At 37.6% G+C, this 25,568-nt stretch overlaps 4 protein-coding genes and 2 pseudogenes across 6 annotated transcripts; all 6 read right to left on the bottom strand.

The window, feature by feature from the left end:
* On the bottom strand, window positions 566-1,901 carry Or121PSE (odorant receptor 121 pseudogene; annotated as a pseudogene).
* Window positions 7,889-9,291, bottom strand: Or120PSE (odorant receptor 120 pseudogene; annotated as a pseudogene).
* Or119 (odorant receptor 119) lies at window positions 8,455-11,919 on the bottom strand. Of its 2 annotated transcripts, none has more exons than XM_016985517.3 (4): window positions 10,983-11,919; window positions 10,704-10,808; window positions 10,468-10,623; window positions 8,455-10,368 (listed from the first exon to the last, which is right to left on the bottom strand). In XM_016985517.3, the coding sequence occupies exons 1-4, from the start codon at window positions 11,820-11,822 to the stop codon at window positions 10,312-10,314; spliced, it is 1,158 nt and encodes a 385-aa protein (XP_016841006.1). In that variant the 5' UTR covers window positions 11,823-11,919; the 3' UTR covers window positions 8,455-10,311. The 2 variants fall into 2 exon arrangements, with proteins under 2 accessions (XP_016841006.1, NP_001177532.1); NM_001190603.1 differs by having other exon boundaries at window positions 10,312-10,368; window positions 10,965-11,822.
* Window positions 11,920-12,947: 1,028 nt separating this feature from the next.
* Or118 (odorant receptor 118) lies at window positions 12,948-14,669 on the bottom strand. 2 transcript variants are annotated; one of them, NM_001190602.1, is made up of 4 exons: window positions 13,780-14,643; window positions 13,352-13,456; window positions 13,105-13,260; window positions 12,948-13,010 (listed from the first exon to the last, which is right to left on the bottom strand). In NM_001190602.1, the coding sequence occupies exons 1-4, from the start codon at window positions 14,641-14,643 to the stop codon at window positions 12,948-12,950; spliced, it is 1,188 nt and encodes a 395-aa protein (NP_001177531.1). The 2 variants fall into 2 exon arrangements, with proteins under 2 accessions (NP_001177531.1, XP_031786755.1); XM_031930895.2 differs by lacking the exon at window positions 12,948-13,010 and having other exon boundaries at window positions 13,125-13,260; window positions 13,341-13,456; window positions 13,780-14,669.
* Window positions 14,670-15,382: 713 nt separating this feature from the next.
* Window positions 15,383-16,942, bottom strand: Or117 (odorant receptor 117). Its single transcript, NM_001190601.1, has 4 exons — window positions 16,103-16,942; window positions 15,766-15,870; window positions 15,536-15,691; window positions 15,383-15,439 (listed from the first exon to the last, which is right to left on the bottom strand). Exons 1-4 carry the CDS (start codon window positions 16,940-16,942, stop codon window positions 15,383-15,385), a joined length of 1,158 nt encoding a protein of 385 aa, NP_001177530.1.
* A 441-nt stretch (window positions 16,943-17,383) lies between these two features.
* serpin5 (serine protease inhibitor 5) lies at window positions 17,384-24,268 on the bottom strand. Its single transcript, NM_001167711.1, has 4 exons — window positions 24,124-24,268; window positions 19,495-19,854; window positions 18,903-19,278; window positions 17,384-18,826 (listed from the first exon to the last, which is right to left on the bottom strand). Exons 1-4 carry the CDS (start codon window positions 24,133-24,135, stop codon window positions 18,246-18,248), a joined length of 1,329 nt encoding a protein of 442 aa, NP_001161183.1. The 5' UTR covers window positions 24,136-24,268; the 3' UTR covers window positions 17,384-18,245.
* Between the last annotated feature and the right edge of the window lie 1,300 nt (window positions 24,269-25,568).

The raw sequence follows: 25,568 nt of genomic DNA on the forward strand, positions 1-25,568 counted from the left end.
TTAATTATAGCGCACGCTTCTCGACTATGCACCGCGATTTTGAAGTTTTCCAGGAAACGATGCATTCTTCATGCGGTTGCATAGACGTCGAGCTTTGTTTGAGACCACTATACTGCGAGGGACAAGGCGTATATGGCGTATTCATGTGTGGATATAGGCGACAATTTGAATAGTCGAGAAGTGACAATTAAATCTAAGTTTGACGCTTACGTAAAACGTTGCCATGGTTGTGTGGCATGCTTCCGTTCGGCAAACAAATGGTGAGATTAATTGTTCAAGATGTTCGCAGAGTATGTGTTTTGCGATTTTAGTGATCGGAGTTGAGTTGGAGCTTTAAAGCTACCTAAATTTAATAACTATTTGAGATCTAAATTAACGTTAATTTTGACAGCAGTCTTCTTTTAACACGATTTTCGTTAACACGATCGGTTTCTTTTTTTAATAAAAATCATGAAGTATGAACATAAAAAATACTACGTAACAAAAATCATTTCGTGTAGTCTACAATAAAAATATATTATTCGATTTCATAGACCAAGACATCTTTTTCTGAACATACAATAATTCACTTATCTGACGAGGCTTGTTGTAATAGATTTAAAGAAGCATAGGACGTTTTCACAATCTATTATAGATTAAAATTTGATTATTTGTTTTTAATTCGAAAGATTCAGCGCAACATCTAAAAGAGACTATGATCGATTTACCCATGCGAATGTGCTTATTGATAAGCTGCACTGCCCGTGATAAGAAATTTTTGAACCACTTTTTGCAGATAGCATGATAAACGATATGTTCCTCTTTTCTCGTCTGGTGAAATCTGTCCATGCACTGCAGTAAATGGCATTTGCGACAGCATTGCTCTGAAAATGTCATTTAATTATGAGTTTATTTTCATTTAGCTTCATTAAAAAGTTATATGCTTTATATAGTTACCTTCAATTCCAATTCATTTCCGAACCAGCAATAAAGAAATACTTGGCACAGCATGCAAGCAAGATACATGGTAAGAGACAGAAATTCAAAACTAGCAACCTGTTTCTGTTAATTAACATGAATAATTACTATCATTATAGAAATATAAATTTTGAAATCGTATAGAACAAAATTTAAAAAATTACCTGGGACATTTGGAAGATGCTAGTGCACAGCGTCACAAGACTGAAAAGGAAAAGCGGTACTACGACATAAATGAAGAAATGTTGAATTTTGTAGACGATGTCTTGTATCAACACATGATGTTCAATGCAGTCCCTCATCGAACACGTGGAATTCTCAAGTCTGTAACAATTGATTTCAAACTGACCAGTGGCCATAATGATGAATCCGTAAACCAGCGTATCCATGGACACATTCAACAAAACTCCATAAATGGCCGCAAAAATTTGCAGAGCATAGGTGATCCAAAAATTAGTTGCACTGCTTATTTCGTAGGGCTGATAGGACTTGAAAGGTAAAGGAATTTCTCTAGTTTCAGAAGTCAAAAATGGTATGACGAGGAGCACGAGGCCGGTTGACTGCGACAGACTCATGATGGACAAGAAAATCTTCTTGGTGGTTTTCGAACACTTTTGAATTATGTCCTTCTCCTCGGGTGACTTGGCTAAGCAAATAGGTGTCCGAAAGTCGTCGAGCATGTCGACCATTTCGTTGCGTCAAGTCGTGAAATTCAGGACTTTCAAACAAAGAGCGACGAAGGTGAGCGTCAGGAAGAGCACCTCCGTGAAATCGTCCACACTGCCGTGCATCGTTAGCAATTCGATGATTTGACTCAGTGTGAATTGAAAGATGATTAGGAATACCAGAAGTCGATAGATCATTTTTGGTAGGTAGTAGCTGTTGCTTTCGAACCACATACCGCACATTCGGCAAGTTTGAAAATTCAAGGGTAATATATCCATTGTTTTATGTATCAAATTTGCTTATCTGAACAACTGATAAATCTCACTTTATACTCAATATTCATATTTATACAATGAAAATAAACACTTATCAAAATTAATAATTTTAAATCATAAATATTTTTACAAATATCTTCGTTGATGTAATAAAGTTAATATTGCTAGCATTAAGTCTAACTATTCACGTACATTAAAAATCAAAAAATGTATTAGAAAGATAGGAGTGATTCCGAGTCTGCGAAACTTATTGAGAAGTCGATAGCAGTATACTGTGTCTTATTGTATATATCTCCTGAATAATGCAAAGTCATATCCATCTCGTCGCTGTATTATACATGCGTAATTGCTTCAAATGACGAGACGATTCACGACAGATACGTTTAGCTATGTATTCACGAGCAACAAGGTACAATTTTCCCTCATAGGGTTCATTGTCGAAAGCGACTCTTTATGGCGGGGGCTGTTTCGCTTCGCTAACTGCGCCGGGACAGTCGCTACATCTGTTAGTAAGCCTTTGCAAATTATGTATCATTACAATATATTGAGAAAATTAATATAGAGAGAGAGAGAGACAATGTATCAGAGTAAGTTGGTGAGCAGTAGTATCTTTGCAGTTGAGCCAGTTCTATGCGGCCGATGAGAAGGATTATGCATTTAGGTGCATTTGAAAACTACTTGGATTAATGAAAATGTAAGTTCTAAGCTAAGGAACTCGCATTATCTCTGCATTATATATTTTATAATGTCTTTATTTTATAATTCTTGCGTGCATTAGTATAACATAAGAATCAAATACTACACTATAGCTGGCTTTAATATTAATTAATTAATTATTCGTATCACATCAGTTCTATATTATTCACAAAAATACATTTACATAGAATATGATTTCTTATACAGATTTAATATGAACAATTTAAACTCTTCTATCATTTTGAAAGTTCTATGGCCTAAGTAATGGCCCTGAGACGATCGAGTAGAAAGGGTTGGCCTGTCATGTTTTGATATAGTCTTTTGATATAACACTTCTGTTTCCATCCAATAGTATTGTTCTTTGCTTGACCACTGAATCTTTTCGCAATATCCAATAGATTTTCACAATAGCCAATAGATGTAGATAGTGAATACGACCACTTTGACATTGACTATATTATAAATTTTATAAGGCATTTAGCAAAAAGTACATAATTAAATCAAAATGTAATGTTATATAAAAACTATTAAAGAACGTATAGTACATGCTAAGTGTCTTCCACGTAATAATCCTTCCACTTTTGATTTATTCTTAACGAAATTTTTATTAGTGTTTTATGAGTAGTTTTTAATGTGCAAGCTTGCTGTTTTATTATTGATATTAATTTTGGTATTATTGAGCGATTGAAATACATGCTGCAGAAGTGCATTCCAAGGTTTTACATTTTTTTTAACTCCAATAAATGGCATATCATTCCTAATTCCTAGAGACAATGGCTTACTGTTATATTTATCAAAATCATTTTTAAGAGCATCTACTATGTCGGTAACATTTACTTTGTCTCTATTTTTATTACTAGGTTTACGTATTGATTGTATTGTATTTTTAGATGAATACATTTTTCTATGAGCGAAATTTTTCTTCTTATAAGCACTGGTTTTTACATTATAAAGCCTGAAATTTGTTTCAGTCGTAGACGTTTCCAACATCAAATCTTTTTCTTTACGCGTAGTATGCATATTGTCAATTTTCGAGCTTGGATGCCGACGAGGACTGAACATGCTTTTCATTATTTCGCCGAGATTATACATGTTGTTTGCATCATCATTATGAATTTCAGATCGATTAATCGTTTTGTACTGGTTACCTTCAGACTTCAGCGACGCAACTTTTTTAGATGAACTAACAGGTAACTTAGATGGTTGTAGAATACGTAACTTTTTGTCTGTCTGTAATGTATTATTTAAAAACTTTTTCTTAGACAAGTTTTTAGGAATTGGTGTTGTAAATGTACTACTTGGCACAGAATTAGATTTATTTAAATTTTTGTTTATGCTAGATTGTACTATTTTTGAAATACTGTCGTTGAGAAGTATTTGCAATTGCTTATCAATTTTATCATATGATTCCATATCAATATTTTCTAATGAATTTTGTATGGACTCATTTCCTTCAGTATTTGACAATAGAATATTTGATAAATTTTTATTTTCACCTACGTTTTTTGCCATAAGCTCAATTATGTCTTTGAACCCAAGAATCGATATGGTAGTAGTTTCTCGATTAATATTGGCGTGATTTGATTGTTTTCTTTTGATGAAATCATCTAGTAAAAATCTGGCAGATATACTCAAATCATTTTCAGTATAATTATCTGATAAAGTGCTATTCTCAATATCTAATTCATGCTTAAAATTTTGTTCTGTCACAGTACTGAAATTTGTTGATGTAAGAAAATCGTAAACTGTTTTATTTGTAGGGTTATTGTTTAAAAGATTATCGGTCTTTGACTTCACATTTTCAGGTTGTATATTTGAATTATCTGAAAAGGATAATTGATGATATAAATTTTAAATTTAATATTATTTAAACTGTGCTACACTCACCTTTCAAATTCAACAAAAATTTTTCATTCGGATTTTCAGTACTTCCATACGAAGAGTTAAAGACATTCTTGGTCTTAATTTGATTGCAACTAACCGTACCTAAAAAATATCCAAAATGTATTCAATTTAATATTCTAAAACTGCATTAAGAAGATAATTACAACTTACTTTTTTGACAAATATATGTTTGTTCGATGTTACAGTCAAGGCCATAAACAATAGGGACATCAAAATTTTCTCTGTCCATGTTCAAGCAATCGGTATTATTCTCTCGAAGTCGAGGGTCTTCATACCACGGTATGAAACTTTCCTTTAAATTTGGAATTCTTACTCCAGAACTATTCCAATACCATATGCCATCGCTGACTCTATCTTCTGTGACTTCGTATCGTCTCCTTCCATCGATCCAAATATGTTGCAGGTCTGTTATTATAATCTGCATTTATCAATCGGAACTTTTTAGCAACTATTAAAAATTAAATATCAAGAACAGGTAAAATAAGTTATGTACTTCCTCTATTATCGATCATTATATTGGTGATGTGATTCAGCGTTGTTAACGAATCTATAACTGCAAGCGTTGCATTGAGCTTTGTGCAAGATTGGCTTGCGTCAAGCCATTTTTGTGGTTTGAAGCTGATCCAATATTGGCACATGTCGACAAAAACTGCTACTGGTTCAAATCGCACTAGTTTTTCTACAGCTGAAATCAGATAAATTACTACTATTGAAAAATCGTAATAGTCTTGATTTGAAATAATATATCGAGTTGTTTACGTGTTTGGCACAAAAAATTCCGCTTTCGATTGCACTTAGTGCTCACGTACATTGGAAATTTGCAAACGTGCCTATCCAATAACAAACATTCACCAGAAATCATATTTTCATCATACCACATTTGATTGCGGGCTATATCACTCCCGGTTGGTAACCATTTCCAAAGCCGATCTTTCACGTAACCGCCGATCCAAGCATTTTCGATTGATCCTGTTGAATACATAAAATTTCGCTTATGTAATGATATACTTATACTTTTCATCATTCATAATACTAATGGTATCATGACAATTACTTGGTCTAGCTTTAATCATTTTGATCGCCAGTAGCTGGGCTTCGGCTGTGGATGAAACTTCTGCTATCTGAAGTCCTCGCTGCCGACACTGTACGACAGATTCCAGCCACGTAAGTTTTGCCGAAAAGAGCGTAAAATCTTTATTCTCTATTTTTACGGTGAATAAATCTTCGATCTGTGATTCGAACGGAAGTTCATCTACGCTTATATTGAATTGTAAGACAATTTGTTTCATTTCAGGCAATACTTAAGAAGAAATGTTTAAAACACATCAAAAGCTACATGCCTCGTTGACAGATGAAAGGTCGTTGTTCCCGACAACGCAGTGGACTAAACAATGGAATACTATGATTTCTGCGGAATATTGTAAGACAGCGAAAGTCAGATTCTGAAGATGTATTTGTATAACTAGGTGACATAATTATTTGTCGGAAAAATTCATTAGGCATCAGCTTCTTATTGTTTGAAATCCAAATCCAAAAACCCTTCGAATGCATTTTTGAACCTATCCAAAATTCTTCATCAGCTATAAAATAAAACTCTTTTTAATAAACCTATTGTCATTATTCTAAGAAAGTATGAAAGTATTTATATGTCCAGTTTACCTAAGCTACTCTCTGACGTTTGCTTTGTAATAGAAAGTGCTTGCTCTACAGTATCTAGAGTTGCAAGTTGGGATTCATATCCTGAGCAGATTAGCCTAGCTTCTTCCCATGTAACTTCATAGTTGTAAAACAAATACTGTATCTTATTCAATGTGATGACTTCCGTAGGACTTTGATTAAACGTTTTATCTAACTTTGTGTGTGAACATGCAAACTTAAGTACAAAAAAGTAAACTAATGTATGCAAATGTGGCATTTATTTGAAAGATAAAAAATATATTATAATATAGTAATGATACAGCAAAGTAACTGAACTTCACATGAGTAATTTATTTTTTTACTTGCTTCTGTTATAACGTATGCCAAAAATATTTTATTCGAAATAAAAAACATAAATGCTACGATCATAATTACGAAAGTAAAATTTTAATTTCTGCATTGTTTGCAGCTAACCGCACCGTAGTTACACAAATCACTCACTGAATCTACGACTACGAACTTATCGCTGGCTGAACACGTAAGACCATTTAGAGTTTCGCATTCCTGAAGTTTTGCTATAAAAAGAATCTGTGCGAAATCATTTCAGTATTTCGAATATTTCCAAACTTTAAAAAATCAAACAATTATATAAAATAATTCACTACACGATTGTACCAATTAAACTAAATGAAATCTGTCTTATATCTATGATATTATATCATTATTGTCAAAGAATTAAACACAAGCAACTGAAACAAAATAATGGTGAGAAAGAGGATCTTCATGTACTCGTTAATGCTTTGTTTTACAGATAATGATGCGATTAAGTGAAAGAGAGTGAGGTGCACGACCACCAGCACTATTAACAATCTATAGAGCGACTTTATAAATCGGCAGTTATATGGATGTTTGTACCAGAAGCCGAAGAACTAGAGAGTGCGAAATTGTATCAGGAACACGTCCATTTCGGAGTGTTAGATGACTTTGAAAGAGGAGGGACTGAATAGGTAAGGAATAAATTACGTAATCGGATGTTATCCAATTTCACCCAGACCAAGATATTGGGCGGTATTTTATTAAGCGTGCATACAATTAAACTAATTTGAACATCAAAATCTAATTTGCACAGATAGACGATTTCAATATATAGTTGAGGTATTTCGGTATAGTCGAAATTATGTTTACTATCTCTACGGACACAAAAAGTTTTTAGTGCCTTCGTGTATACAACCAACTATACTGATGGATGTTAAGAACCAAGTAATCATCTATATCTTCACTAAATTACTCTGATGTATCTGTTATAAATTAGCTGTTGTACCCATTGTTACAAAAACAATAATGCGTTGCCCAGCACAACCTTTTTTAATTATAAGCTTCACTTATAAGACGAAAAATTTACGAAGCTATATCTTTAGAAACATCAATCTCAACATTGCGGTGCATTACGATAAGATCACTTTTGAAGTTAGCGCAAGAAGCTCTGAAAAATAGCTGTCCGATGCTCCACAAATTAAGATTTAAGACACATTTAAGTCATACACTTATTTATTATATATGTTTCTATTATCAGTTTCCATTAGCACATCCGCCTATATCATATTTTACAATATCAAGTCTTTATATAAATTATATAGATCTCGCTGGATGGATATATCTATAAATAATATCGTTAACATATCACATACTTTCACAAAATATTATGAAATTGAAAACTCGCGTGATTGATGCGTTCAAACTCTGGCGAGCTGTTATTCTGAATCCGAAACTTGCTTCAACAAATTAAAAGCGCCATATGATGTTTTTATCATCTGTAATAAATGTAAAAATCGATGTAAATGATGTAAAATAAGTCGTTTTTAATTCAATTAATAGTAGTTATGAATACCCAAATGAATGTTTGCAAAGTCAAAGCGCATTGTCCATGAAAAGATATCACCAATTTATTTCTACCCATAAACATAATGTACCAAAAAATTTTTCTCGTGCTCGGTTTTATTGTAGTCCAGTCAGTTTGACATATGGCATCGGACACTAGTTCACCCTTTTAGACAGATCATTCAGATATAAATCGATGAATTGATGTTTATATTTTTATTATAGTCCTACCTTCAATTGCACTTCATTTCCGTACCAGCAAAAACAATAAATTTGAAATAGTAAGCAGCATAGATATATTGTGATAAAGCAGTATTCTACAACGCTATGATTTTTCGGAAAAGTTCCGAAACATGATAACGATGCTTTTGTGAGTAATTATTCCATTCACAATTAATAGGCTTCTATAACGGTATATTATATTAATAATTTCTTAAGTATTTAAAAGATACTGGTGCAAAGGGTCAGCAAAGCCGAACAGAAAATTGGCAAAACGATCGGTATAAAAGCAGACTGTATTCTCTGGACTATCTTCTGTATCGTAATGTGATGTCTCGCATATTCTTTGAAACAATTTTCATCTTTATCCTTTCTGATAAACACCTCAGCAATATCAGAATCGGCATCGACAGCCTTATTCGAATTATCACACCTTATCCTGTGACAACAAATTTCAAGCTGTGCACAAGTCAAGATCATACAGGTGCAAGTCGTTGAGTCTAAACAAACGTCAGTGACTACAGCCGCGACTACCGCGAGTGTCTGCAGAACGTAGGCCAAAGTGAACTGTAGCGAATCGGAAATGTTGAAAAAGTACGTGCCGAAGGGTAGCTCGCCTATCTCTCCGGTAGAAAGTCCTATCAAGATCGGTAAGACACAACGTATTGAACCACACAACAGAGTGAGAATCATCCTGGCTCCGTAGATCCAGTTAGCCCTCCGCACATATTTGGCCAAGATATTTTCCTCCTCCGGACCTCGCGTTCGACAGATATCCGAGCGAAACTCGTCCAGCATCTCTTTGACGCTACGATTCTTAGCCAAGAAGACGAGCATCTTGTAGATGTGGACGAAAAAAGTCATGGCAAAGAAGAGAGTGTTGGTGTACTCGTCGACGCTGCGCTTCACAGAGAACAACGCGATCATCTGAAAGAGACTGAAGTGGATGATCAGCAGTACCACCAGAGATCTGTGGACTAGCTTGGCGGGTCGGTAGGTTCGCGGGTCATCGTACCACAAGCCGAACAACTGAAAAGTGTACAGGTAGCAAATCCATTTCTGAATTTAGAATCGCGAGGGTGAAAGACAGCCGAGGAGCAAAACGCGCGCGGTTGGCTATTCTGAGATTACAGTACGCAGAGCGGATGCGTCGCAGTGATCATAAAATGCCAAATTGCATAAATGCGTGGCTTAGCAGAATTATTGCTGTAATGGAAATTCGTCAAAAGTCTTGATCTCAGATTAAATAAAACTCTACCGCTACGTAATGTGTTGATAATATGGATGGTTTCAAATATTTTTATATACGAAAAATCCATGCACTGAACAAAGGTGTATTTTTATGTAAAAGAGGTACTCATTTTATAATTTACTTGTAAAGTAAGATTTGAATTACTAGATATTTAAATTATTATTATTTTTTGTTTTTATTTGTGTGTGAGTGTTTGGGTGTATTTTAGACGAAGAAATGTTTTCACCAGTAAATATTTTTAAAACTAGTTACATTCTAAGAGCACCGTACGAAGATAGACCAAAATATTATAATGTGTATACGTAACAATACAGATCAATATTTTATAGTTAGCTAATTAGTCAAGGATGTACGACATCCTGACAGACATGTACGAGATTATTTCAATCTGTAACACGTTTGTACGTTAAGTTAGAGCGAGCCGTTAACAATTTGGATGGTTTAATTGGTATCCATATAATTAAAATACTTTTTGGAAAAATTTTTACTATTAAAAACTGTTATCGATTTAATAAAAAACAATTTGATTTAAATTATTAGAATCAATTGTATTTCTTATGATTCAAGTACATTTAATTATCTACGCGTGAAATGATAAAATAAAGGCTCGTATATATTATATATTAAACTATTACGTACTTATTATTATTATATTAAATAAATAAAATAAATAAATAAAATAAATAAATATAGCGTAACGGTAAGTTGTACCGTTTGTTTCTGCATATAAAATTCACTGCAAGACCATTGCGATCCAAGTTTGCATTACGGTAACATTTTTTAATGGCTATAAAAGGCTTCTTGTTGAAAGGAAGTCTATAATTATTACGTATCTGCAACTTGCGTCAATAAATTAAAAGCACCATAAGAAGTCTTTATCATCTGAAATCATAAAACAAGTAAGTTAGCATGTGAATACGACTCACTTTGTACAAAATAAGATTAATTACATCAAAACAAGTTAGTATGAAAAACAAATACCCAGATAAATGTTTGCAATGTTAAAGTACATTGGCCATGAAAAGATATGATGAATTTATTTTGACCCATGAACATCAAATACCAGTAATCTCTTTTTGTACATGGTTTCATCACTGTCCAGTCAGTTTCGTATATTGCATTAGATACTATTTCGCCCTTTCAAAAAGTATATTATTATAATAATAAACTTAGAGTTCATAAAAACTAAATATCCATATAGTTTTCGATATTGATACCTTCAATTGTAATTCATTTCCAAACCAACAGAGGCAGAAAATTTGAACTAGTAAACAACAAAGATATGACATGATGAAGCAATATTCGCCTGTTGTGTGATAATTCTGAAAATGTTCAAATCATTCTGATTAATCCACTTTCTACATTCCAAGGATGGAATAAAATATACAAATAAATCCATTATAAATCAAACATTTAAAATTTAAAAACAAAATAATAGTATGCACAAAATTATATGCAAAGCGAAAGAAAACACTTACAAATAAGAATACAATTACCTGAGCTAGTTCAAATATACTGGTGCAAAGCGTCAATAAAGCTGAGCAGAAAATTGGCAAAATGATCGATATAAAAACGGATTGTATTTGATAAACTACCTCCCTTATCAAAACGTAATGTTTCACGTATTCTTTTAATGCCATTTCCTCCTTATATCCTTTTCTAGGCACATCTTTACCAATCTCGTGTGAGGCCATATTATCATGCTTTATCCTGTGACGACAAATTTCCAGCTGTGCACAGGCCAGTATCATAAAGGCACAGGGAGTCGAGTCCAAGCAGACATCGGTCACGACAACAGTAATTACCGTAAGTGATTGAAGAACGTACGCCAAAGTCCACTGTTTCAGATCGTTGACGTTAAAAAAGTACGTGTCCAGAGGAAGCAGTTCCAGCTTACCCGTAAATATCCCAACCAGAATCGGCACGACGATACTTATCGAACCGCAGAACAGAGTGAGAATCATCCTTGCACTGTAGGTCCAGTTGGCTTTGTGCAGATACTTCGCCAAGATTTGCTCCTCTTCTCGACCTCGTGCTCGACAGATGTCCAAGCGGAACTTGTCCAGCATCTCGTTGATGCTCTGGTTCTTAACCATGAAGACGACCGTCTTGTAGATATTGGCGAAATGAGTCAAGCCGATGAAGAGGCTGTTGGTGTACTCTTCGACGCTGTGCTTCACGGAGAACAGCGCGATTATCTGTAAAAGGCAGACGTGCACTATCAGGAGCAATTCTAACGATCTGTGGACCAGCTTGAAGAATCGGTAGCTCCGCCAGTCGCTGTACCACAAGCCGAAGAATTGAAAGGTGCGGAAGTGCATGGGTAGCAAGTCCATTTCTGAATTTAGAACTGCCGCGAGGGTGAGCGAGCCGAGCAGAAGGCAGGGCACCTGCGGTCGGATATGCCGAGATTACAGGTATCGGAGCTCTGATAGTCTTTCATTACGGCTGTGCATATAGTTGAACAAAATTGTCCGGGACTTTGAGGCTATTTACATAATAAATTACTATGGCTTGTACCTACCACGCCCTTCTACGGCGCTCGATAGCGGAGCTATTCTCGGTTAAATTTTTGTTGTGCAGCCTATGTCGCCAGGGGAAATCTGCCAGTTAGTATAGGTGCGTACGTTGAAAAGTTGTAAGATTACAAGATGCATCGATGCACGTCTGATACTCAAAATTGTTCGAGTATGGTTTGTGGAGATAAAGGTTGTTTTATTTTCATGGAAGATGTAATGCTATCATTATGTGCTTTCATATTCATTCATTGAGTGTATTGTATCTAATGTAACACATTATTCGTTAAACTACACCATGCTTAAGTCGTATACTTTAATATATAGCATTACGCTCTGTAATATTGTAAATTTGATGTAAATAAACAAAAAGAGTGCGCATGGCTCAAAATTTTGGAACGAAATACTGTCACTTTAAAATAAAACATGAATCACGCGACTATTTTATTTGGGATGGGCTACTTTAGCTAAAGAGTAGAGACGAAATTTAAATTAGAAAAATATATTAATTTATATGCGGTGCAACATTGAATACAGATAAATTTACACAGATATACCGTCATTATAAAGTTGCATTTAAAATAAGTTGATAATTAAAACTTTATTAATCGTTCTTTTTTGCTTGAGTTTAATTATACTTCTTTAATTATTTTTAAATAAAAACCCTTCGATGAATAAAAGACTGAGACCTTATCAACGTTTATCAGTGAGTATAATATGGCACAATTCACCGCATCGAAGTAAGCTGAAATCTTTGCATAAAGATACTCACACGCATGTATACTTATATACACAATAATACACGCTTAGGCATATTTCCACAGACTTTTTACAAAAAGTTGTAATTTTGAAATCTAAACACCTACACGAAATACATTTTCAATTTTGATTGTTCAAAAACGTATGTTTATACTATTGATGGAGGGAAGTATTTATCGATTACTGTTAGTATTTAGTATCTGCCACTTGATTCAATAAATTAAAAGCACCATACGAAGCTTTTATCATCTGAAATTAGCAAATAAAAGAAGTTTTCTACAAAACAATTGCTTACTTGAATTAGAATCATAAATCAAATTATATTATTATGAAATACACATACCCAAATAAATGTTTGCAATGTTAGAGTACATTGACCATGAAAAGATATGATAAATTTATTTTGACCCATGAACATTAAATACCAATAACTTTTTTTTATACGTGGCTTCATTACTGTCCAGTCAGTTTCGTATACAGCATTAGACACTATTTCGCCCTGCTTTCAAAAAGATTATCAGGATTGACTAATGATGTACAATTTACTAAAAATAAGGTTAGTTACATAATATAACTTACGATTTTCGTACCTTGAACTGTAATTCATTTCCAAACCAACATAGGCAAAAAATTTGAACTAGTAAACAACAAAGATACGTTATAATGAAACAATATTCACCAGTCGTTTGATTTTTCTGAAAAATTTGTAATTATTTTCATCAATATGATTCGTAAGGGGGTGTTAACAATAATGTGCATTATTATATTATGTAAAAGAAGTATCGATAGTATCGAATCACAGATATAAAACTTTCTTTTGTAAAAAAAGAAATGTATAAGTAAAACGTAAAAACAAAAAAAAAGGAAAAAAGCAAGTGATGAAGAGATAATGCGTCACCTATTTTTATAATATCAGAATCCCAAATAATACAAAAAACATTAATATGCTGTATATACTGAAAAAAATCGTGCGCAAGCAAATTAAAATAAAAAAGGTATACAAACATGAAAGATTCACCTGAGCAAGTTGAAACGTACTAAAGCAAAGCGTCAACAAAGCTGAACAGAAAATCGGCAAAACGATCGATATAAAAACTGACTGTATCCTATCAACAATCTCTCTCATCAAAACGTAATGTTTAACATATTTCTTCAAGGCCATTTTCTCTCTCAGTTCTTTTCCAGGCTTGCATTCACTATTCATCTCGCCGTCACCCGTTACCTCGTTCGCAATCACGTTGTTATCGTGCTTTATCCTGTAGCGACAAATTTCCAGCTGTGCACATGCTAGTATCATACAGGCGCAGGGCGTCGAGTCCAGAGTAACGTCGGTTATGACAACCGTGACTATCGCGACTGCTTGAAGCGCGTACACCAGAGCATACTGCGCCAGATCTTCGACGTTGAAAAAGAAGGTATCGAACGGCAGCAGCCCCACCTTCCCGGTAAAATATCCGATGAGGAACGGCACAACGATCTGTATCACACCGGTGCACAGAGTCAGAATCATTCTCGCACTGTAGGTCCAGTTGGCCGTGTGAAGATACTGGGCCAAGATTCTCTCCTCCTCCGCATCTCGCGTTCGACATACATCCAAGCGAAATTTGTCCAGCATCTCGTTGACGCTTCGATTCTTGGCCATAAAAGCGAGGATTTTGTAGATGTTGACGAAGTAAGTCAGGGCGATGAAGAGGGTGTTGGTGTACTCGTCGACGCTGTGCTTCACGGAGAACAGTGCTATCATCTGGAAGAGGCTCATGTGAACGATCAGTATCACCACCAGCGATCTGTGGACTAGCTTGGCGAGTCCGTAGCTTCGAGGGTCATCGTACCAGAGGCCGAAGAATCGAAACGTGCGGAAGTGCATAGGTAACAAGTCCATATTTCTGAATTTAGAACTATGGGAGGGTGAACGATCGCCGTGAGAGCGGGAGAGCAAGAGACCACCCGCACGCGATCAGCTATTCCGAAATTACAGGTCGCGAAGCTTCGGCGCGGTCTCTCATTAGATGCGTATTATGCGACATGTAACTGTACTAAATTGTCATTGCCGAGAGTTCGAGCGCAATTTACATAGTAAACGTTTCGTACGGCGCTGTTCTATTGCATTGGGCGGCTGGTGTTTGCTACGTAGTTTCTATGTTGTGCTGCTGTAATGTCGCCAGGGAAGATCTAATCGTTCGAATACAGTTGCATTGCAATTTTTTTTTATAATGCTGAATCAATTAATGTAAGCACCTGCGTTTTATACACTGATGCACTATCTGTTATGTATTCAAAATCAATGTACACTATCCACGATGATATAGCAACAGCGGATTCAATGACCATGTGATGGTCAATAGCTACAATTAGACTACGATTTTATTACCGTTATTTTTTAATAATTTTTTTTAATATTTCATACAAACGGTATCGGGTAAAAAATGTTAAAACGCATTCATTGTAAATAAAAGTACATCAATACACGAACATGCACATACAACATATACATCCGATTGCGCGCACACATTTTGTAAAAAATATTCTAAACACGTAAAAAATCTAACATGGTTTTACAAGAATTTTGTTCAGAAGTACAAAGTTTTCTGCTTGAAGAATGTAATTATAAATTATTGCCACTACGTATCTGCAACTTGCTTCAATAGATTAAAAGCACCATACGAAGTTTTTATCATCTGAAATTAAGTATCAGAAAAAAAAAAGTTTTTATAAAGCCGACTTGTATACTTAAAGATTTAAAATTAAATTATATTGATTCAACAAATACATACCCAAATAAACGTTTGCAAAGTTAAAGTACATTGACCATGAAAAGATATAATAAATTTATTTTGGCCCATGAACATTAAATACCGATAACTCTTTTTTAAACATGGTTTCAATACTGTCCAGTCAGTTTCGTATACTGCACTAGTCACGATTTCGCCCTTGCAGAAAGATTATCGCATGGCTCAGTAAATCATTATAGAATTGATAAATATATAAATTTTAATTTCCATACCTTCGATTGTAATTCATTTCCAAACCAACAAAGAGAAAAAGTTTGAACCAGTAAACAACAAAGATATAATATGATGAAACAATATTCGCCAGTCGTATGATTTTTCTGAAAAAGTTCAATCTTTGTTATTTATATAAAAAGAATCAAAATGTGACAAACAACAAATATAAAGTAAATATTTTTTCTATGCACTAAACGATTCTTCTCTAAGCTGTCATATTGCTCAGGACGAGGATCAGCATTGAAACATTTATTAATTGTAAAAATAAATGTAAATTACAAATGATCCATAGTAACACGTTATAATAGTAGTTAAACACAATAAAAAGTGAATTACCTGAGCAAGTTGAAATATACTAGTGCAAAGCGTCAACAAAGCTGAGGAGAAAATCGGCAAAACGATCGCTATAAAAACCGACTGTATTCGATGAACAGCCTCCTGTATCAAAACATAATGTTTCACGTATTCTTTCAATGCCATTTCCTCATTAAATCCTCTTCCAGGCCCATCTTCGCTATTCTCGTACAGAACCATATTATCATGCTTAATTCTGTGACGACAAATTTCCAGCTGTGCGCAGGCCAGTATCATGCAGGCGCAGGGCGTCGAGTCCAGGCAAACGTCGGTGACGATAACCGTGATTATCGCGAGGGTCTGCAGAACGTACACCAGAGCATACTGCACCAAATGTTTGACGTTGAAAAAGTACGTGTCGAACGGCAGCAGCTCGAGCTTTCCCGTGGAAAATCCGATCAAGATGGGCAAAACGACGCGTATCGATCCAGCGAACAGAGTCAAAATCATTCTTCCACTATACGCCCAGTTGGCTCTCTGTACATGTTTGGCTAAAATATGTTCTTCCTCTGGTCCTCGCGTTCGACAAATATCCGAGCGAAACTCATCCAGCATCTCGTTGACGCTCCGGTTCTTGGCCATGAAGACGAGCGTCTTGTAGATGTGAACGAAGTAAGTGAGGGCGAGAAAAAGGGTGTTGGTGTACTCGTCGACGTTGCGCTTCGCGGAGAACAACGCGATCATCTGAAAGAGACTGAGGTGGACTATCAGCAGCACAATCAGTGATCTGTGGACTAGCTTGATGAGACGGTAGCTACACGGGTCATTGTACCAGAGGCCGAAGAACTGAAACGTGCGGAAGTGTACAGGTAATAAGTCCATTTCTGAATTTAGAACTACGGGAGGGCGATGAACGAGCCGAGAGCGGAGAGAACAAGACGCGCCGCTCTGATCAGCCATTCCGAAATTATAGGTAGCGCAGCTTTGGCTGTCTTTCATTACGCGTGTAATTTGTAGTAATTAAATCGCAACTAGCGAGACTTCGAGAACGCAATTTGCATAGTAAATCGTGACGGTTTCGTCCCGGGCTGTTCGATGCATTAAGTGGCCGAGCTATGAGCGTGTAGTTTCTGTGTTGTGCTGCTAATGTCGACAGGGGGAATTTGCTTGCTCGAAAACTGTAGTATTGAAAATTTTTCGTGTACTATACTTAAAATTTATGTATACATTTCATGCATACTTTTAATCTACGTGATCGTAAAAACTACTTCAATCAGTAAATTCAGTGACCACAAAATGATAAATTAAAAAGAAATGCAAACTCACTTGAAAAAAATTATTCCGTCTATTTTCATTTTTAATTGTACAATGAAAAACTGTTTATAATTTTTAAACACATTTGGAAAGAAATACCAAAATGTCTTGGTGTACTATAAAAACCAAAGCGGTTTTTTTTATAAAACAAATGATCAACAGAAAATTTAACTTATTTACAACATAGAAATGCATCGCTTACTGTTTGAGCACAACATTTAATTGATGTTTTCGTCGTTATTAGACGCAATTATTATTTTTGGTCACCTGTCCTTTAGCATGATACTAAGAGTTATGCGTGAGAATGAAGATCACACAGTCCTTTTAATTACTGGATGAAGTATATAAAACAATCTCACTTCACTTAAATAGAAAGCATACTTATATTTTAAAACATATGTGTGCATATCAACTGTAAAATACAGATTAACACATCTTACAAACTAAACGAAAATGAAAAATCAATGTTAGCCGCACTTATTTACACAACTCGCCTCTGATCTTCTGTTTTTCCGAAAGTGAATTTGAGTGACCGACGTATCGAGAATCAAAAATAAATAAACGAAATTTAGATAAAAAATTTCGCACATTCTTTGCTCTACAAACCGAGCGTTTTCAACTTCACTCATTCTCACTCCAAGACCCTCAGAGTAGTCAGCCTATACTTATTTCAACGCGTTTTCGCTTAAAACTATCGCACATATAAAAATTCCATCCGTTACAATCGACGTCGATGACATAAGTACGAGCCTTATAGAATCATATCTCCAACTTTACAAGTTTTCGTCGCAATAAAGAATCGTACTCCGGTGCGTCATTTGCTACAGCATACAAATTCACAAAGCTCTGCGCGACCGTAAATCAAACCATTTTACTTCTTGTTAGGCTTACGGAAGATACCGGCGAAGAGAACAGTGCGCGAGGGTCTGTCGTAGATGAAGTAAGCGAACGGATGATTAGCAGTGAAGAAAGCCGGTTCGGTGGGTCTGCTGGATCTGAAGCTGAACAGAGCAGTGGCAGCGGCTGCGGTGGTTCCCTCCTCGGTGACCTCGATCTTGGCCCGGTGGACGGCGTCGCCGAGATGGATACCCTTTTCTCCATCAGCGACGAAGCCAGTGAAGTCCGAGCTGGTGTCGAAGACGACTCCGGCGTCCATGGCGACGAGCAGATCCTTCACGGGCAGCTCTCGTTCGAGACTGAACTTGGGGATGGCGAGCTCGACATCGCGCGCAGGCATCCCGTTGTCCAGGATGTCCCGAAGCTCTTTGGCGCTGTCGCTGTTGTCGGAGAGACGCTGGAGGAGTTGACGGACACCGTCGGACTTGGGCTGGCTGGCGGAACGCTGGGCGACCTGCTGGGTGGACACGAAGGGAGGCAGGAGGATGTACATCGAGACGTCGTCGCCCTTGTAGGGGAGCTGGAGAATGTGCACGCCGAGCTCTTCGGAGACCACTGGAACGAAGATGGTGAGTTGTTGGTTAGAATAGCACACAGATGTTCGATGATAAAATAAATAGGCGTTACTCACTGTGATTGAACGATCCCTTCTGCTTCATGAACTGAGCGATGGTCATGTTGTCCTGGCCCAAGTAGAAGACGTCCCTCTTGGTGTTCTCGGGCAGGAACTTGCTCTGCCAGAGTCCCTTGAAGTAGACGGCGTTGGCGAGGACAGCGTCGGTGCTCTCGTCAACGGCACTCGCTGGCAGAAGATCACGGATGTTTCCACGAGTCTGGTCGCTAACCCAGTCGTTGATCTGCTTGCGCACCGCCTCGGGGTTGGACTTGAAGTCGACGCGCTGAAGCTCCTGACCGAAGAAATCCAGCATGCATTCGCGAAGCTTCTTCGCGCCGCTGAGCCACAGCCTGTTGGCTACTCTGTAGTCGTAGTTCGCCGATGAGTTTGCCTGGAAGATGGAGATTGTTATTTTATACTATTTTATTTTTCTGTTTTCACAGGAAGTTGCAACACGATCGTCTCCAGCTGTTATACAAGAATGCCAGGTCGTTGCAAAAATTTACGAAACTTCAATTCTGTATAGATCAACCGTCCCCATCAACTTCATGAATATTCGCACGTCAAACCTCGTAATCATCGTCAAACTTGACCCCCAAACTCTCACCTTTCTCGCAGCCTCGAACGACTTCTCGAACGCGTAGAACCTCTGCACGTCGACCTTGGAGAAGTCCTGTGGCACGTGAAGAGCCTTCCTCAGGGCAGCTTCGGTCGTGCCTCTGGCACCGAAGTAAGCGAGTCCCAGAGCCTCGTGTAAGCTGTGCGGACTGAAGAAGATGTTGTCCTGGGTCTCGATTTCTGCGATCTTTTTCAGAGACTCGAGGGCAAAGTCGAAGCGCGCGTCGCTCAGAAGCTGAGCGGCGTCTTGGCGCATCGTCGAAGGATTGTCGTTGCCGGTGAGACATTGGGAATGGGTCTGGGAGACGAGGCTGACTATGAGCAGCAGCGCTGCTGACATCGTCGATATCTGCAAGTTAATGGAATGAAATTATTATTCGATAATTATTAAAATAATGAATAAATATGGTATTCGCAGATCTCAACAACACAAAAACGACGATTCTTTGGATATTACGCAAAACTGTAACGACAATGTGTACATACGAAAGTCCGCGTACTTTCCCTTAACGACGTTTACGCGTTATTACAACACGCGCGCGTAATATCGCGTAATTTACGTGGACGGCATTCGCGACAGTTAGCATTACATCCCGGTGTTGCCAAACGCACTGATGACACTCGGGTCCTTCATTTCCACCGTCGCAATCGCGTCTGGTTCGAATAATCCTTCGACTTTCATTCGAAGAGCCATACGTCGCTTTGTCCGTCGGGTCTAATATAAAATTATGGTGTTTCCTCGACGATACTCGACTGTACTGTATAATGACCTGGATAAAATTCGTGTCAAGTTGACGATTACTAATAAAGCTTGTAACTGTTGTAATTCAAACGGTATATGTGTTTACTGAAAGCAACGCGATAACGTGTGCGTCAACGTTTCCATTAACGATGATTTGTAAATATTGTCGGCGCGCAGTTGACATGTGGGCTTGAAACCCGGAAAAGCTGTAACAACGGTGTATTATACTCGAAATGGGTTTTGCATCCGTGTCTATCTGTTGTCGCCGAACGGCTACTCTTTTATGGACGACGCGCATAAGATGTTTATTTATCAGTGGTTTGCGAGCAAGAAAAATAAAGCATGAACGACTGCTTGAGATATGCAAAGCGGGGAGAAGGTACCGTAACCTTCGGACGCTATGCGCAAACAATGCACAATGTCGGCTCTATATGCTCAGTGCATAGCAATGTAGCTTTATCGAAATTCAATTTCACGGACGCTAAATTTCATTTCGCGCTATCGGGTCGTAAATCGAAATAAGAAAAGCATGTTTATAGCTTGTCAACTCTTAGAATATTATGCTACGCATTATAGAATCGCTATACGCAGTAGGGTCCTGCAGTTAGATAACGGGAAACTAAAATAATAGCTGCACACTCGCGAAAGTCCTTAATCTATCACCCGACGTCGCTTGATAATCGCGCACGGAAACCTGCGTATGTATACCGATTACTTCCTCGCAAAATTAATTGTACACTTAAAAAGTAATGGAAGAACCACAAGAGGAAGAAATCAAATTTATTTTTCCTCAAAATCAAACACAAAAACTAGGCTCCTTTCCTGCACAAACTCAGCGATGCTACACTTATCGCTTTAAAAGCACTTTCTCGTCGTCTCTCGGGGAGAAAGCGAGAACGTCGCGTTTTGGCCGGTCGCCAGAGTCTGAAGCTACACACACACACACACACACACATACACACACATACATATAGCTTCACACTCCCCCGACGTCACGTACACATCCTTTTTCCAAGAACGAGTACAAGAGCGATCGAGAGAAAAAGTCCGCGGGAAAAACTGCCGTAACGAGCTTTGAGAAACACCGTTAAAAGCGCACGAGGTTTTTAGGTCGACTCCTCTCGGTGCAAGGCCGTGTACCAGATACATCTTCGATCGTCGTTTGCACTTTTTACTGCGGAATAAACGCTCCACGCGCGAGAGTCTTTAAAATCTCTAAAATTAGATTCTAAATTTTATCGTTTGAAATCAAAAGTATGCGCGCTTGTATGTGGATACATCGCTAGCGCCGCTAACGTAGCAGCGTTTGCTTCATACACGTTCCAGGAAATAATGCTAATATTTTTCCAGTCGCTTACGCAGTGCGTATTAGTAGTTACAAAAGGATGCGGACGTTGAATTTTTTTCACATATTAGCCCGACGAGCGCCGATGTCGCGCTCGCGCGCGTTCGAAGAACAGTGAAAGCGGCACGGCCTGCACGAGGCGGTACGTGACGTCACCCGATGGCTCCGGCTTTCCTGTGTGCCAGTCTCAAAACCGAGATACAGCTGCGAACCGCGACCTGACTTTTTTTGGCTTTTTAAAGTTTCGAGATGTTTCGAAGGAAATAGCAATTTTTTAATGAAAATCCGCTTCTATGTGATAATTAAGGCACTGAATAATGTTCATAAATGATTATATTACAATGACAGTTGATCCCTTGTATGATTCAACTTTGTAAACTATACGGGTAAAGAATACTCGTGTTAATTCATTCTACACTAACATAAAGGCGCGAAAAGTTGCATTGATTAACGGCCCTCATGCGTATCAGCGAGCGTGCATACTATTAAAAAGCAAAGTCTGAAACGAATGCTAAAAAAACACAGCGTCGGATACAATCGTGACTCGAAACTGAATATGAGCTGATCTGACGTGAGGGAATCTTGTCAGAGTATACAATAAAGATCGTTCGTTTTTTTTTTCAATCTCAAATCGTTGACGCGACATTGTGCAGTAGTAAAAAAAAAATTTTTTTCAAAGTTAGATTGAATCGCACGTAGACGATGTGACGGTAAACTGACTCGGAGTCACCGCTTGTCAATATTGAATAATGCAGATATCGGTTCCGCGTGTAAATCCTGAAAGAACATCGTGGAACGAGAAGTGATTCACACGGACTGTTTGAATAAAAGCTACATGATCGACATTATAATAAACTTTTTTCATATTCGCCAACGCACTATTGCATAATAATATAATACATCGCGAAGCAAACAAAACGTATAATCAAAGCCGACAAAAAAAAATAATAGAAACTATACGAGAAGGAATTTAACGACGTCCCATAACGCAAGGCTGCGTCTGTTGTTATCTGTGAGCGAGATCGGCAAAAAAAGCCTTGAAATTAGTCGGGAAAACGATGACGTAAACGGAATTCCGGAAACGAATAGCTTAATTGTCAGATGCGACTCGATGGTCCCGAAGAAAGTGAAATTGCGAGAGAGACGAAGATTATCAGCGTATAATGAAGTGGTTTTGCTTTTTCGATACAGCTTATCGGATGTATAGTCGAGGTTGTGTGCAGACTGACGGCAAAGGTCGTAGCTTCCGCCCGATAGGCGTTGCGGATTGAATTTAATTCTTCCGTTTTTTTATCGGTTTAAACGTCGCTGTTTTTACTCGCTAGAGACTCTTTAAATTCTAAAAGGATTGATGATACCAACGACGTTTGTAACACACAAGTTCGACGTTAAAATTATGAAATATTGTGATCAGTCCGAGTGTATTTATTTCTCTGCATGAAAAAACTTATCTTCCCCTGATAAACCGGTTTCGTTGAACAAACTCACACGAATCAAAAACCTCTTTCGGGGAACTCGGATAAAAAAGAGCTATCACTTCTCTAGCACTGCGGATGAAATTAAACAATTGCTACACACCCGCGCTGTATTTATTGAAATTATATTGTTTTTCGCGAGTTACCCAATGCGAGCCATTGCGCCGAGCGCGTATAATCGGTCGTAAACTTTATACATTTTCCCTTGTAACATAAAAACAAGAAAGTATACAAGTTGCCATTGCCCGATGGTAAATTGACACGATTTTAGAATCCATTATATTCTCTTCATTTTACTACATAGTGAAGTGAACCAACTGCATAAATAGTGCGCAGCTGTCTCGAGCGACATTTTTCTCGTGAATTTATGTCAATTAAACAAGACCGAGTTGACATTCTTCATGTAGGATTTCGTTTGATCTTGTAACCCAAGAATATTATGTATGATTTGATTTATAATATATGTCATATTCGTTTTCGGTAAATTTTCATAAGATGTATAAACTAGAAAGTGCCTCATGTCTATTTTAAGATTCGACGCGTAAACAGAATCATCTGCTATGGACATGTGGCTCGCTCGATTTTTTGTCCTCGAGTTATTAGTCATAGAATTCCGCTTAATTAACGCCCCCCTTATTTTCATCCAAGTAAATAAATCGTGTAGTGTATCTTCAGACGTCACAACAATCGTAAGAGAAATCATTCCAGTTGGAAAACTTACGTACATCAAGTATACACAACATGAGGATAACTTTCATTTTTCGTGCAGTACCTTTTCCAACCGATTTCCTCAACGTTCGGTAGTAATGAGCCACTGAAAATCCCACGACTCACATATCCATCTTCGATCAAGCTAAACCCTCCCAAGTCAAAACCATCCGATCGACAACTCATCCCTGATAATAACACGACGTATCAGTCGCATAACAATTTCCTGGGCTATAATACCGATATTCCCGTAACACACACGAACTTTCACCGAAGCAACAAAGCCACGCATATACCCACGAATACATACGCACGGAAAGGTACATGTACTTCAAAACCAACACTCACCGAACTGGCCATAACGAATCGCTCGTTATATACTCTCCACTCGAGAAAATGCCTCTTCCAGCAGGCGGAGAAAGAAGAAAGAAAGTTGAAGCGGCCGTAAGTAGACGGTGAAATGCGACGCGTCTGACGCGCGTCCCGGCGAAAACTGATTCAAGAAAGCAGCCGAGCCTTCCTTTTATGCCTCTCCCCACTATATTCGCTTCTGTATACGTATACCGGCGACCGGCGGCATATAGCGCTTTCCAGTGTATAAACGATGCTGTGATGCAGTATATAGGAGTATGAGCGCAGATGGACTTTTTTTCGCGGTTTTACGAGCAGGTTTAAGTGCCGCGTGCTCTCGGCAAGATTCTTGTTTGCCAGCGAGGATGCGATGGATGCTGGGTGTTGTAATGGACAAAGGAAGCCCTTCGGTCGGCTGTGTTATTATTGTTGGGCTTTTTGCGCGACCCTGTGTTGTGGACACCAGTGTGAAATTTTTCTTTAGGATATAATAGAGATGCGTTCATAAGTAGATAATGTCGAGACTAATGAGCAGGTCTGACTTTGTTCGGTACTGGTTTACTTGTTTATAATGTTAAGTATTTTCTCCAAACTTAGTTGAATTTTATTTTCAGCTCCAAAATCGCTTTACGTTTAATTCGTTTATTTGTTATTACAAATTAGTACGTGTAACACGAAAATAGATTAGTCATATCGTATAGCTTCTTCTAGACGTTTGAATTATAAATCTTTTATCATTGAAAACTTACGTCAGTCCTTTCAGAGAATTTTCAGTTTTTATTTCTGTGTACCTCGTAAAAAACTACTTTACCTAGTTCGTTCGCACATCTTCGACATTAATAAAAAATACCGATAATTTACGTTGGGTTTACTGTACACACGCTTATATATGGAAACATCAAAGATGAATATTACCAGTTATCGATATTCAATTTCTAAATAAACTTCACCATAGGTTTAACGCATAGCATAAAAAACTACATAATCTTCGCTACATAAACTACATAATATGTTCGCCAAATAAATCAATTCCGCGAAATCACCTCTCAATCCCGATTCATTCACAATATAACCATTCACACGTAAATGAAGACCGATTTGCCGCTCTTCAACAAGTTTTCTCGGTTTTTCCCACTTCGCGCACTATACCTCATTCACTTTTTTTCTCTCTCGAGTGCAGCTCTACCTACGTCATCGGCATCGACCGGCCGCTCCCGAGTCATTCAGAAAGGGAACAACTCGCCGCGCGAGTTCACTCGAGTACGTCCGAAAACATCGAAAGCCACTTCGCCGAAAGGGTCCAAGGCTTCGGGAATTCCGCGAGTGCATGTGCGCGCGCTCGCGGTTTTTGAGAATGTGTGCAAGGATGTGGGCGAATGCTCGGGATGTGGAGCTACACAGTTAGCTCGGGGTTATATGCGTTGACGTAATTGAGAGGATGG

Source organism: Nasonia vitripennis, chromosome 5, assembly GCF_009193385.2.
Source record: "Nasonia vitripennis strain AsymCx chromosome 5, Nvit_psr_1.1, whole genome shotgun sequence".
Lineage (NCBI taxonomy): Eukaryota > Metazoa > Arthropoda > Insecta > Hymenoptera > Pteromalidae > Nasonia > Nasonia vitripennis.